Genomic DNA, 14,562 nt, shown 5'->3' on the forward strand with positions numbered 1-14,562 from the left:
AACGTCCTCACACATGCTGTGCTCCTCCGCGTAAGAATTTCTACCAGGTAAATTCCGAGGTTCTTACTACAGAGTTTTACTTGGCTATGGCGGATGGATCCTCCAAACGAGTCATTTAAGCTGTGTTGCAGGGAGGGCATGTGCTCAAACCCCATAAAAAACCAATTTTTACGGACCTGTCATCTCTCTCACTCTCATTACTACAAATACTTGAGCTCTCCCTTCGCTTATCACGACAGCGAAGAAACAGAGCCCCTGTTCTTCCCTGTTCGATCAATCCACTGCCTCGACGTGATCGATCGATCCAGCGATCGACGCTTTGTGGGTTCGTTCGATCCATTCCACGCTCTAGGATGAAGATCTCCTCGTCGTTGCTCTGTTTGCTCTCGATCCTCGCATCGCTGCTACTCAGCGATGCGCGCCTGGTGGGCTTCCACGATCTGAAGCGCGCGCTCGTCCCCGAGACGCCGCTCGTCCTGGATTACCACGGCGGGCCGCTGCTAGCAGGGAAAGGATCGCTCGACATCTATCTCGTGTGGTATGGCAGCTTCACGCCCGCCCAGAAATCCATCGTCCGGGACTTCTTCGCGTCCTTCGATGCCAAGGCGGCCAAGGTAGCTCCAACGCTGCCCTCGGTGTCCAAATGGTGGGAGGTTACCGCGCGGTACAAGGATGGCAATGGCACCCACGTCTTCGAGGCCATCAAGGTCGTCAAGGAGATCCAGGACGACTACTCCATGGGCAAGAAGCTGGATCGCAATGGCACCCAGGAGCTCATCCTGCGCAACGTCTTCTCGGGCAGATTCCCAATGGACACCGATTCCTTCTACCTCGTCCTCACTGCCAAGGTAAGAATGTGGGCTCAATGTGGCTCGATTCCATCGCGCTAACTCGCTCTAATCGATCCATCCATCGCAGGACGTCGCGGAGCACGGATTCTGCCAGCAGAGCTGCGGCTACCACCGCCACACCAACGAAACCCTAGAGCCGGCCAAGGACCCGACCATGCCGTACGGCTGGGTGGGCGACTCGACCGTACAGTGCAGCGGGCGGTGCGCGTGGCCGTTTGCCCATCCGCGCGACTTCTTCGGGCCGGACAAGGAGCCGTTGCTACCGCCCAACGGTGACGTGGGCATGGACGGCCTCCTCATCAACGTCGCCACGGTACTCATCGGTGCCGCCACCAATCCGTACGGCACGGGCTACTACCAGGGCCACCACCACGCCCACCTGGGCGCCGCCACCGCCTGCGCCGGGATCTACGGCAAGGGCGCCTTCCCCGGGCACCCCGGCGAGCTCCTCGTGGACTCCAAGTCGGGCGCCAGTTACAACGCCTATGGCATCAATGGCCGCAAGTTTTTGCTCCCCGCGGTCTGGGACCCCGACACCAAGAAGTGCGCATATCCCGCGCCCACTCCCATTTGATTCCCCTTTGATTCCACCCATCCATCGCTACTACAAATCCTCTCCTTTGTTTGTATACAGCTGCCAGAAGTGAGATACACTCGGCAAGCGCTAGCATTTCTATGATTATTCGGAAAAGATTCTCCTTCTAAGGAATAGTCGCAAAAGATTCCCCACCTAAAGAATATTCGTCGAGGATAGGATATTCGTAGCTAGAAAATATTCTCCCGTCGGAAAGAATATGCTTCCTCCTTCCCTTCTGCCCTAGATTTCTAGGGCTTGGGCAGGGGCGTTTGGCGATGGGCGCGAGCAATGCGCAGGCGCAGGCGCAGCAGCACCAGAATGGGGGGAACAACAAGGGCAGCAGCAACATCAGCCACAACAATTCGAGCTCCGAGTCGGAGGATTGGGGCGAGGAGCCGTGGACGGTGGACTGCCCCTGCGGCGTCACCTTCGACGATGGCGAGGAGATGGTGGAGTGCGACGAGTGCGGCGTGTGGGTGCACACCTCCTGCTGCCAGGTCTCCAAGTCCGTCTCCACCTACGTCTGCGACAAGTGCAAGGAGAAGAAGCGCAAGGAGAGGGAGGAGTCGGAGGTGGCGCAACTGCTGGTGGAGCTCCCCGGCAAATCGGTGAGTTTTGACGAGAGAAACTTGGGCAGGATCATGAACACTGACACGGCTGTGGGACAGTCTTGCGAGGTGCCCGTCCCGCGCAAAGTCCACGAGCACGGCGCCCCCGGGGGAGACGCCTCCATCTTTGTTGGTGTTTCGAGCGTCTTCTCGCAGCAGCTGTGGAAGTGCGCCGGCTACGTCCCAAAGCTGCTCCACGTCCAGTACACGGAGATCCCAAACTGGCACTACGAGGCTCGCACCGAGACGGCCTGCTTGTTCGAGCTCTGCAAGCCAGCGCTCAAGGAGTCCCCTCCTTCCAGGGGCTGCAAGAAGGTAAAGGCGGAGCACCAGGAATGCAAGCTCTCCAACGTCGACGGGGATGTCCAGCCGGTGGGTGATGACGAGGGCGGAGGTCGCAGGGACAGGCATGGCAAGAAGCTCGAGGTGATCAGGCACACCAAGCACAAGTATAAGTTCCGGGGACTCAAGGATGACAAACAGCAGCACAACTCGCAGAGCAAAAGGACGAGGGAGGATGTCAAGGAGCAGCACTACAGCAGGAAGAAGATGAAGGCTGGCCTGGATTCATGCAAGGGCGACCAACACCACAGAAAAGCGCAATCGCCCAAGAACCCGAAAGCGATGAAAAAGAATGCTGTCCAGGAGTTCATGGACGGAAACTTAAGGCTTTGTAGCAAGTGCTTGAGACCGGAGCCGAGTAGCAGTGACGAGCAAGGTACGTTTCTTCTTTTCCCTTCTTTCTGTGGATCTCGCGTCATGCATCGCTATTGTTGCAGGTAACGCGTCGAAGCAATTTGTCTGTGTCGACTGTCAAAAGCCTCGACTCTCCACAAAGAAACAGGACACGGAGGTAGTAAGATCGAGATTGCATGCCGTCTGAATGCTTTTGTACAGAGGAGAGGGTATGGGAAGGCAACGAGATTACTCTTTTCGTTTTTCTTTGTTTTGCTGGATTCCTTGTCTTGATTTTCGGTCGTTTCTTACCGCTGGATTTTCTGCAGGGTCCCCCACCTCAGAGGGAAGACCAGTGCAAAAAACTGAAAAGCGATCCCACAAATTCCTCTCAGAATGTTTCGCCTATAACAGCGAGTACCGAGCTCCCGAAGCAAGCTTTGGACAGCTCCTTGGAACTTCCTTCCCCCGAGGTAGAGTCTGTGGATCATTCCAGCTTGGTTAAGCAACAGCAAGCTGGAAAGCCTCCTCACGGAGTTGATGATACCAAGAAGTTGGAACACAAGGGCTGTCAACTCAGTGTCAGGACGACTTTCTCAAAGTCAGACATTCCGTCGCCGGCTTCTATCAATTCGGGGGGTCCGAGCGTGAAATCATTCGGAGAGAATGCGACCCCGAGCTCGCCAACTAATCAGAAGCCAGCTGCTGCAGTCAAGGCTTCACATTTGCCGCCGCCTGCTTCTGCTGCGAAGACGGCAATGAAATCTTCAGCACAAAGCACCAAGTCGTCGACTTCCTCTAAACAGACGGTTGTCGCTCCTGCTTCCCTTGCGCTCAAGAAGTCTGACTCGGCAAAGAGCTCCAACGTGCCACTTAAATCTCCATCTTCTCAGCCTAGCAGCTCGAAGCAGTTAACTACATCCAAGACGCCACTCGCGCACACGAGCAGCAAGCCCAGTCATGGTAGTAGTACTCTGCCTAGAAAGTCTGGAAGCAAAGATGGCGGAGACAGAACAAAGGACGACAAGGGAAGCTTGTTTAAGTCGAGTGGATCGTCTCCAGGAGCTTCATCTCCAGCTGCGCCATTAAATGACGAGGAGGTACCCAGCAATTGTTTTTCTCCTTTTCACTTATAGTGATACATTCTTCTTGGCAGCTGGCGCTACTGCTCCATCAAGAGCTCAATAGCTCCCCGAGAGTTCCGAGAGTTCCAAGAGTGCGTCAAGCTGTGTCGTCTGCCTCGGCACAGCCTTCAAACATTCTCACAAAACGAACGCTGGGAAGCAGCAGCTCTTCCAAGGAGCACCGCTTGGTTCGTACGCTTGTCTCATCGCTTGGTTAGCCTCTGAGAGTTTTCCTTTATATGATGTCATCCAGATGTGGAGAAAGCGTCACAGGGAGGAGAGCTGCCGCGGGAACTCGAGCAGATTCAGTGAGACGCCTCACTTGAGGAGACACGACGAAGGAACAAAGACGGACGACGAGGCAGCGAGTAGCCGAGCGGATTCCCCCGAGCTTTCAGAGGGCGGTGGCGGTGAAAACACCCAGCACAACGAGGCGGGGACTGCATCGTCGAAGAAGCACATTGCCGATGCCGATGAAACTTCGCAAGGTGGTGGCGGTGACAAAGTAGCGAGCGAAGCAGCGGCCTTTGTTTCTCCACGCCAAAGGGGGTGATGGAAGCATTCTTCTTGTCTTCCTTTCCGGTTTCATTGGCAGGCTGACTTTGTGTGCATTACAGTGTACAGTAGCGTGGAAAGCAAACTCTTGTAGACTACTACTAAGGTACTCCACTTTCCTTTCACGTTTTTAGTGACTTTTTTCTCCGATGACACGCACAGGTTTTTCAGCGTGAAAGAGAGAGAGAGGGAGACAACGCAAAAACTCGCTTTGGCACAGACAAGGCTGCTTTCTTCCTGGCTATGCAGTGTAAGGAGCGTGCCAAAGCAAAGTCGCGCTGGATGTCAGTGGCCGCAGCTGCGAAAGAAAAAGATGGACGATTTAAAAAGGATGGAGCTGGAACAAAGGCTTCATCTCCCTCCAGCCGAGAGAGAGAGACCGAATTTTTTGTGAACTTTCCTCTTCTTTCGCTTTGTCTAGGCGAGGAAAGGAGACAAATTTTGCCAGTGGGCCGCGACCCAAATGCCCAGGAAATCTAGCTCCAAGCTGGGCATCCTTGTGCGCCACCCAGCTAGCCTGCTTTGTCGTTTGCATGGTGCCGACACGTCAATTAGGTCAAAAGGTGGCCATTTTCTAATTTTCCACCTTGTTTGTAAGATCTTTGGTTGCGTGGTGGTAAACTCTACACACTCTAGAATGCCAGCCATGCATGGTCATGGATGACGTTATCAGTCCACCCAGCCAGCTGGCGGTCCCCATGCAATGCCAATGGCACTGCAAGCTAAGCTCTTTAGAATCATTGAGCAAATGATCCCATGCCAAGGTACGGCTATCCAATCTCCTGGTGCCACGTGCCGGATGTTACCGCGAGAGTTACCGCTGGCGAGGATTTACGAATATGCCCCTCCCCCAACGGCTGGACAGCGGGTCTTCACTTCACCCCGGCTACCTCCGCCAATCTAACATCCGCTAGTTAAGTTTAGCAGTGTTTTTATTTATCTAGCGTATGAAGAAGATGAGAGGAAAAAGAGAGAGAGAGGCGCTTTCTCTCTTTTGTTCTTGAACCGTGTGTTTTCGTGACAGAGGCAGGGCATTTTTCTTGTTTCGTCTTGTTTGGCGAGATCGAGGGCGAGGAGCGGTGCTCCAGCGCGCCGGCCGCCATCGCCGCTGCTAGATCCGCCACAGCAGCGCACGGCATTCCGATCGATCGGCGGGCTGGGGTTTCTTTCGCGGGAAGGAATGGAGGGGAGCTGAGGTCTAGCCGCTGGTAATCGTGGCTGTCGAGCATCGCCGTGGAGAAATTTCGGGCAGATGGAGGCGAATGCGGGCCTCGTCGCTGGATCGCACATCAGGAACGAGCTTCTTGTCATCCGGGGAGATGTGGTGAGTGATTGTGCGTGGTGATGGTGCTCCATTCTTATGTTTCCTCGCGATCTCCCGCGAATGTAGGTGAAGCCTCTCAACCACGCGGAGCAGCAGGTGTGCCAAATCTGTGGCGACGACGTTGGCCTGACCGTGGATGGGGATTTGTTCGTCGCTTGCAACGAATGCGCGTTTCCAGTGTGTCGCCCTTGCTATGACTACGAAAGAAAGGATGGGAACCAGGCGTGCCCACAGTGCAAAACACGCTACAAGCGTCACAAAGGTACTTTACCCATGCCTTCAAATCCTCCCAGCCGATGGATAGATAGACTCTCTAGCTGGGTACTACGATAGGATAGCGAGAGGGCACTAACACTCCTCGGTGGAAATCGTGGACAGGCAGCCCGCGAGTGGAAGGGGACGACGATGAAGAGGAGTTCGATGACTTGGATAGCGAGTTCAACATCCACGACGAGGTTGACAAGATGGACAGGCAGCAGCTAGCGGAGGCTATGCTCCACGGCCGGATGAGCTATGGTCGGGCAGAAGACCACGAAATTGAGATGCCTGGCTTGCAACCTCCTGTTCCTCTTCTTACAAACGGGCAAATGGTATGTAGCTTTGGAATTCCTTTCCCTTCTGTTATCCAAAGTCTAGTCTAAGCAATGCTGCTGATAGGATGGGAGCGATGTGGATGTCATTCCACCTGATCATCACGCTTTGATTGTTCCTTCAAATTTTGGGCCCGGTGGAAAACGTGTTCATCCCCTTCCATACAGTGACAACCTTCCAGGTACGTAAGCCGATGGAAGCTTGCATTGTTCCAACGTCTCTTTGATTGATGAAATTTCAGTCCAAATTCGATCCATGGATCCTTCTAAAGATCCGTCTTCGTATGGATACGGGAGTGTCGCATGGAAGGAAAGATTAGAGAGCTGGAAACAGAAGCAAGATAAGCAGGTTATGATGACTGAAGGCCATCTTGGCTCTGGTGGTAAAGGATATGACATCGATGGAAATCCGCTTGATGGCCCGGAATTGCCGATGTAAGCTTTTTCTTTCGCTTTGTCACGAGCCGCTACTGATTCTTGTCTGCAGTATGGATGAGGCGCGACAGCCACTATCACGAAAGGTTCCTTTACCTTCAAGCAAGATTAATCCCTACCGTATGGTTATCGTTCTTCGGCTGGTCATTCTAGGATTCTTTTTCCGCTATCGGCTCCTCAACCCTGTCCCAAATGCTTTCGGCCTCTGGCTTACGTCAGTTATTTGCGAGATATGGTTTGCATTTTCATGGATTCTTGATCAATTTCCAAAATGGTTTCCTATCAATCGGGAAACTTATCTAGACAGGCTCTCTCTAAGGTCAGTTCTCAGTTTGGTATTCTACAAACGCATCCTACTAACGCCTTGATCGATCGTTCAGGTACGAGAGGGAGGGCGAGCCGTCACAGCTCGCTGCGGTGGACATATTTGTCAGTACAGTGGATCCCATGAAGGAGCCCCCACTCGTTACGGCAAACACTATTCTATCAATTCTTTCAGTCGATTATCCGGTTGATAAAGTCTCATGCTACGTTTCCGATGATGGTTCAGCCATGCTTACCTTTGAAGGTCTTTCAGAGACATCAGAATTTGCAAGAAAGTGGGTTCCATTCGTCAAGAAGTATAACATTGAGCCTCGAGCACCGGAGATGTACTTCGCGCAAAAGATAGACTATCTCAAGGACAAAGTGCAGCCGAGTTTCGTAAAAGAGCGTCGGGCAATGAAGGTATTGAATCTTGATGCGATATTATTCAGCCTGCTTCTAAATGTTGCTTTGAATTTGCAGAGAGAGTACGAAGAGTTCAAAGTTCGAGTGAACGCAATGGTTGCAAAGGCGCAGAAGGTGCCCGAGGAAGGTTGGACGATGCAGGATGGAACACCTTGGCCTGGAAACAATACGCGGGATCACCCCGGAATGATACAGGTAATAGAGACGAGAATAGTAAATATTTGTTGTCTTTACATGTAGAGGTTGTTTTCAGGTGTTTCTGGGTCACAGCGGAGGCCATGACACCGAAGGCAACGAGCTACCCCGCTTGGTTTATGTTTCCCGTGAAAAGAGACCAGGTTTTAATCATCACAAAAAAGCCGGTGCTATGAATGCCTTGGTAAAGGAAGTTATTACTCTGGCATGGTAGTTCTGATGTTTAATTGTGTGCAGGTTCGGGTTTCAGCAGTTCTGACAAATGCTCCCTTCTTACTTAACTTGGATTGCGATCACTACATCAACAACAGTAAAGCACTCCGGGAAGCAATGTGCTTTATGATGGATCCTACAATGGGCAAGGGTGTCTGCTACGTGCAGTTTCCGCAAAGATTCGATGGTATTGATAGGAATGACCGGTATGCAAATCACAACACTGTTTTCTTCGATGTAAGTATGCATTGCGCCGTTTTGGATTGTAGTTTATAACCTGTTCCTCTGCAGATCAACTTGAAAGGTCTGGACGGTTTGCAAGGCCCAGTTTACGTCGGCACCGGTTGTACCTTTCGAAGGCAAGCGTTATATGGCTATGACCCTCCCAAGAAAACCAAGGCTAGAAGATCTCTTAACTTGTTTGGTCCAAGAAAAAGAAGCAAGGACTCAAGCTCAAAATCGAAGAAAAAGTCTAGTAGCAAGCGGACGGATTCAAATTTGCCGGCTTTCTCGTTGGAAGATTTGGAAGAAGGTACGTACCATACTTTTCTTTGCTTTCGATATGTTTGACAAAAAGAAATTGCTCGTATTTTCCAGGTACAGGGGATGCAAAGTCTCTTCTTTCTTCTGAGAAATTCTTTGAGAAAAGATTTGGACAATCACCAGTATTTGTTTCGTCAACTTTACTCGAACAAGGAGGAGTTCCCGAGGATGCTAGTCCCGCATCTCTTCTGAAAGAAGCGATTCATGTCATAAGCTGTGGTTACGAAGACAAAACGGAATGGGGGAAAGAGGTACGCTACACTACTACACATTTATCATCAGCTGTCTCTAATCTCTGTTCGCTTTCTAGATTGGGTGGATATATGGTTCAGTTACGGAGGATATTTTGACTGGATTTAAGATGCATTCTCGCGGCTGGAGATCGATATACTGCATGCCTGCGAGGCCTGCATTCAAGGGCTCGGCTCCAATCAACCTGTCGGATCGTCTGCATCAGGTGTTGCGATGGGCCCTGGGCTCGGTGGAGATTTTGCTGAGCAGACATTGTCCAATATGGTATGGGTATTCCGGCCGGTTGAAATGGCTGCAAAGGCTGGCTTACATCAACACCATTGTCTATCCACTGACGTCGATTCCTTTGGTGGCATACTGCACTCTACCGGCAGTATGCTTGCTCACAAACAAGTTTATCATTCCCACGGTAAGATTTTTAGACTTTTGCTTCTGACGCGAGCAGCTTTCTTTCTTTTCCAGATAAGCAACTTCGATAGCTTGTGGTTTATCTCGTTGTTCCTTTCCATCTTCGCAACGGGTATCCTGGAGCTCCGCTGGAGCGGCGTCGGTATTGATGAGTGGTGGAGGAACGAACAGTTTTGGGTGATTGGTGGCGTCTCCTCCCACTTGTTTGCGGTCTTCCAGGGGCTGCTCAAGGTGCTGGCCGGCATCGACACGAACTTCACGGTAACATCCAAGTCCGCAGATGACGAAGACTTTGGCGAGCTCTACGAGTTCAAGTGGACGACTCTCCTCATTCCCCCGACGACGCTGATCATTGTCAACTTAGTGGGAGTTGCCGCGGGGATCTCGGACGCAGTGAACAACGGGTATCAATCCTGGGGTCCTCTCTTCGGCAAGATCTTCTTCGCATTCTGGGTGATCGTGCATCTATACCCGTTCCTCAAGGGTCTCATGGGAAGGCAAAACAGGACTCCAACGATCGTGGTGGTGTGGTCCATCCTTCTAGCATCGATCTTCTCGCTGCTGTGGGTGCGAATCAATCCTTTCCTGCAAAAGGTACAAGGTCCCAATCTGGAGCAGTGTGGCATCAACTGCTAGAAGAGAGTTTTGTTTATACATCTTTGGAGGAAGAGGGGAGTCTTTTTTTGTTACGCGCGTCCTACGCACCAGCGAGAGAATGTACAATGGATGCACACCTCCTCCATGAATCTTGGATATAGGGAACAAATTAGCAAACTCCATTATAAGTCATATGCCGTAGATCATCTGTGGCCGTTGGATCCCAGGGTTTTGGCGATGGAGGAAATGGAGTGTGAGGGTGGTTACACTGTGTGCTATTGCGTGATCAAGGCGCAGGAGCGCCTAGATCCCACTATTAGGGCTCTGAAGAGACATTCTTCTGCGACTGCTGATGATGTAGCGGTCGGAACACCGCTGGGTGATGTAGTAACGAGGATCAAACAGGACAACGGTGTCTCTCATGTTTATTTGCTGCATACAAAGGAGTCACGGTGGATTAAAGTTACTGACAGTCATTTGGCATTGAGTTTCTCAGAGGGAGCTTTCGTCTATCTCAAGTTTGTGAAAGGTGCAAGTTGGTTCGTCTTGCTTGTGTGTTTTTATGACTTTCATTGTTTTCATGTTTTGCTGTCATGTATGTTCTTGGATCTTTGATTTTGTGATTGATTTATTAACAAACATGTTTCTGTTGCAGATCATGCTGCAGGTAAGCACTCTGCAGTCCGGTAGTGTAAGCAAGAAATTTTCTCATTGCATTTGCGAAATATTTGTGCACCCGTGCCTTCAAACCCGCTTTTGCTATTATAGGATCTGATAGCCCTTGATCAAAGCCTTCTTCCCCTGTTGTTATCCCATTTGTTCTTCAACATTCTTTCACTGCATTCTGAGTGATTCGTTTCTGATATTGTTTCGTTGACTTTTCTTTTTACTCACTTTAGTCAGCGCGTATCTAAATCTGGGCTTAGTAAGTGACGGCTTACTCGCAAGAGAGGAGTATTTCACGCCAAGGAACTCAGCGATAGAGAAGTTGTTACAACTCGTTCAGCAGAAAGGTGCCGTCCTGATACAGGCTCCGCCTCAGAGCGGAAAGACGTCTTTCCTGCAGTTGGCATATCGGAAAGCAAAATACTTGCCAAACTGGAAAGCTGTTTATCTTATCAGTCTTGCTACTGTCAATGACCTTACCTTCAAGGAGCTTCTCAAGCTTACTTGTGGTAAGTGTAGCGTCTGCACGTTGAGTTGAATTAATTCCCTGTGCTACAGATGTTGAGGTGGCGGATCTCCTTGGCCCCGGTGGTCCGAAAAGGCTTCTTTTAGTTGATGAAGCCCAGACTGCATTTGGCCGTGACTTGGTGTTATGGAAAACTCTGAAGCAAGTGCAGGGGGGTTACCAGGGGCAACACTCACCCAACTTGAACATAATTCTTTCATCAGATTATGGAGCAGAAGACGTCCCTGGAGCTATGATTCCAGTGTGGTGGGATACTTTCAACAGAGATCGAATTCTCTTAAGGTAAGCTTGATCTGCTCAAGGGTTTTTATGCATATAAATTGTTTTCCAGGCCTTCAGGTGATCATGGTCTTTCTTTGCAATTCAGTGATGAGGAGGCAGTAGACCTATGGCTAGCATGGATGCCGTACTACAGATTCCCAGACCTTGGTGATGAATTACGAGATTGGATTATCCGGCTGTCTGATAAGCAGCCAGGAGTTATGACGGGAATTTTGGATTGGCTTGCGGACACTGCGATTCGGATGAGGCCGAGCACGCTAAGTGAGTACTTCGTCCACACGCTGCAGACGACCGATTTCTCTATCATTCTTGCCAATTGTCGGAGCATACAATTGTAAGCCGTGCTGTTTCTTGAAGGTTACAATAGTCTGACAGGATATGCAGGTTCTACCGCAAAATTTACAGTCGCTCTGGTGTTTACCGTTCCTTAATAATGTGCTTACTTGAGAATATCGAGGTATGCATTCGCTTGGTAGATCTTGATCTGTTTGACATGTCCTCTGATCTTAGTTGTCGCATGAATGGATTTCGCAAGAGATGCAAGACGCTGTCCATGAGCTACTTCTGTGTGGCCAGCTTATCAAGAATCAGCGGGGAAATTACTGTTTGCCTTCTAAAGTGCACGAACGTTTTTACTCCAGGCGCATCTACAAGGGTATACTGTCGGTAGCAGAGGTAGGTGCCCTGGGAATCAAGGTGTTTCTTGTCAGGGTTTTGGAGTGCTTCTCGTCGAAGGTGTTACGAAACAGCTTTTCACGGGGTCAAGAAGATGGGGATGATACCACCCCGTACGAGCACCACCTGGAAATGGAGTTTTACAAGTATGTGACTTAGATCTGTTTCTTTTCTCACATGAATGTGTTGCAGGTCAGTATGCTCCTTGCTTGATCCAGACATTTGCCTATGTCCCGACGTGGGACCTCATTTCGGTGTCAAAGGCTTCGCTGATTACTATTTGGCACAGTTTGGCTGGTTTTTTCAACTGATGAGGAAGGGTACAGAGGCCACAAGACATTCGCATCTTGAGAGGTAAGTAGAGTTCAAAGCATTTTCCTTGTTTTTTTACTTGTACTATTTCTTTATGTTCCAGATTCAGGCAGAACGGCCGGTACTGGCCCCTGTTTATTGGACCGCTCAAGGCTTACGTTATGATTGGTATAGTGAATGAGGCAGAATTTGTGGATAACATGCCAGATGAGGATGGGACATATGTGTTTGCTGTTACATTTGCTTCTGATTTCAAAACAGCAATGGTTTTTCCGGATGGGCTCACTGCTCATCTTCTTTAGTTATTGTGATATCTTTAGAATTGTGTAAGCTAAGTTAAAGTAATATAGTCAGCTTCTAAAACTCCTTCAAAAGAGTTCCATAAAAACAAAAAGGTGGCAAGGCTAAATAGTAATTTGACAGTGGAAGAAAGCAAGTACTTGTACCACCTAGGTGTGCCAAATAATTGAACTTGCCCCCATTTGCCCATGTGTTCATAGAATATCTCAAAACTGCCATATGGCCCACTCCAAGAAGGGGAGGCTTGGTAAATCCAAAGCTACCCAATTTGCTCATTGGCTAGAAAGACCAATTGAACTCTGATTCCATATTGTGTTGAGCAAGAGGAATCCCGTGTAAGAAAGGATGAAAAAGGGCATTCAAAGAGACCAAGAACACTCTTCTATCCCTTAGAACTGCTTAGGGCCACTGCATTTCTGCCAGTTTCTAAGAATCCCATATGAGAGAGGATGAAGAAGGGCACTCAAAAGAGGAGGGGACAATTAAAACTCCTAAAGGATTCCATCAAAAACAAAAAGGTGGGAAAGTTAAATAGTAACCTAACAGTGGAAGAAAGCACCACCCAAGCATGCCAAATAGTTGAATTTGCCCTCTTCACCCACATGTCTACCACCTACGAATTTGCCACGTGCCCCACCTGGGCAAGTCCCTCCAAGAAACCCAAAAGCAACTACAGCAAGGGAGGCTAGGCAAATCTAAGGCTACCCAACTTGCTTGTTGGCTAAAAAGACTAATCAGTCAAGGTAAGAGCCCTATTGTGCTGCATAGGAGGAATCCCATGCAAAAGAGGATGAAGAAGGGCACTTAGAGAAGGGATGGCTTGGGGCCACTATGTTTCCACTGACCAGCTGCAAGCCACCTTGGAATTGGCAGGGTAGAGGCTCCAAAGAGCCAAGCAAGGCACAATTGCTCCCAATTGCCCCACTGTCACACACCCTTGCAAAAAAGAAACCAAGAACACTCTTTTATCCCTTAATTTTGCTCAGGGCCACTGTGTTGCCACTAATAGGCCATAAGAACTCTCTCCTATTCCAAAACCCTCCTTTAAAACCTCTCAATCCTCCCAAAAGAACACTTTGAAGATGTAACTCCTCAAGAACACTTTCAAATTCAAGATCACTAATTCAAAGCCATTGTTTTGCCATTAGCAGGTTGTGGAATGCTCACAGATAAGGTCAGAGCCACTGTGTTCCCACTGGTAGGCTATAAAATTCCTCTGGAAAACACTTTCTATTCTAATTCTACAAGTAAACACTATTAAACTTTTAAATGCTTTATAAAGGGGGTGAGGCCCAACTTAACCCTTCCCTACCATCCTCCTCCTCTTTATATCTTCTACTCTTAACTAAATCTCCTAAAATCGGATTGCAAATCCTCATCCAAGGTTTGTCTCTCAAAGATCTTAGATGCCCAAATCACAAAAGGAATATCCTAGTGGATTTCCTCTCCTTGCCCTAGTGCCATACACTTTCAATTGTTTCTAGGGTTATGACAGTACAGTTGTACCACCCTGCCACCACCTAAGATGCAATGCCAATTTCATCCTCACCAAAATCCTACTCATTTTGTAAATTCCACTCTTATGGATGATATGGAATCGTTTGTCTTAGAAGTTGATTATCCCTATCCTGACTTCTCCTTCTCCTTTAACTTCTCTTAGTTACAATTTTGTTTCTTTTATCCTTGCTATCTACTAGCCATTCTATTTTCACTTGGCTTCCTCTAATTATTTTCTTTTGTTAGATTGCAAATTCCTTTTCACCTTGCATCCTAAGAATCTCTACATCTATGGAAACTATTTCCCTTTTTCTATAACCACTTCTTCATCTCAAACTTGACCACTTATGATCTCTTAGTTTCTTGCTTATTCATTGCCACCTTTGGCTCCTCATATCTCTTTACTCCTAATGTTGAAGTAGAAGATGCCTGTACCTACTACTCTGTAGGAATCTCTTGCTCTATCTCAAATTCCTTTTGTTCCAACATCCTTTCAATACTAACTTCCCCTGCTTCTATTTTCATCACCTACTTAATAGATGACTCTATCTCTTGCACCTACTTTTTGGTTGTCTTCCCAACCTTGAGCAATGCCTTTGCATCCTCTTGGATGTCTTCATCCTTGCCT

General features: G+C 49.0%; 3 protein-coding genes across 4 annotated transcripts; all 3 read left to right on the forward strand.

The window, feature by feature from the left end:
• The first annotated feature begins 220 nt into the window (after positions 1-220).
• On the forward strand, positions 221-1,562 carry LOC9644531 (protein EXORDIUM-like 2). Its single transcript, XM_002983904.2, has 2 exons — positions 221-848; positions 919-1,562. Exons 1-2 carry the CDS (start codon positions 354-356, stop codon positions 1,423-1,425), a joined length of 1,002 nt encoding a protein of 333 aa, XP_002983950.1. The 5' UTR covers positions 221-353; the 3' UTR covers positions 1,426-1,562.
• Positions 1,563-1,646: 84 nt separating this feature from the next.
• On the forward strand, positions 1,647-4,897 carry LOC9644532 (zinc finger CCCH domain-containing protein 18). Of its 2 annotated transcripts, XM_002983905.2 has the most exons (7): positions 1,648-2,036; positions 2,097-2,754; positions 2,816-2,889; positions 3,041-3,811; positions 3,868-4,023; positions 4,089-4,496; positions 4,553-4,897. In XM_002983905.2, exons 1-6 carry the CDS (start codon positions 1,704-1,706, stop codon positions 4,386-4,388), a joined length of 2,292 nt encoding a protein of 763 aa, XP_002983951.2. In that variant the 5' UTR covers positions 1,648-1,703; the 3' UTR covers positions 4,389-4,496; positions 4,553-4,897. The 2 variants fall into 2 exon arrangements, with proteins under 2 accessions (XP_024544915.1, XP_002983951.2); XM_024689147.1 differs by having other exon boundaries at positions 1,647-2,754.
• Positions 4,898-5,307: 410 nt separating this feature from the next.
• On the forward strand, positions 5,308-9,882 carry LOC9644533 (probable cellulose synthase A catalytic subunit 5 [UDP-forming]). Its single transcript, XM_024689146.1, has 14 exons — positions 5,308-5,714; positions 5,781-5,976; positions 6,093-6,304; positions 6,372-6,486; positions 6,547-6,739; positions 6,792-7,058; positions 7,120-7,465; positions 7,526-7,663; positions 7,722-7,847; positions 7,901-8,113; positions 8,168-8,408; positions 8,474-8,670; positions 8,730-9,080; positions 9,134-9,882. Exons 1-14 carry the CDS (start codon positions 5,643-5,645, stop codon positions 9,713-9,715), a joined length of 3,249 nt encoding a protein of 1,082 aa, XP_024544914.1. The 5' UTR covers positions 5,308-5,642; the 3' UTR covers positions 9,716-9,882.
• The last annotated feature ends 4,680 nt before the right edge of the window (positions 9,883-14,562 follow it).

This window comes from Selaginella moellendorffii, unplaced genomic scaffold, assembly GCF_000143415.4.
Source record: "Selaginella moellendorffii unplaced genomic scaffold, v1.0 SELMOscaffold_60, whole genome shotgun sequence".
Classification (NCBI taxonomy): Eukaryota; Viridiplantae; Streptophyta; class Lycopodiopsida; order Selaginellales; family Selaginellaceae; genus Selaginella; species Selaginella moellendorffii.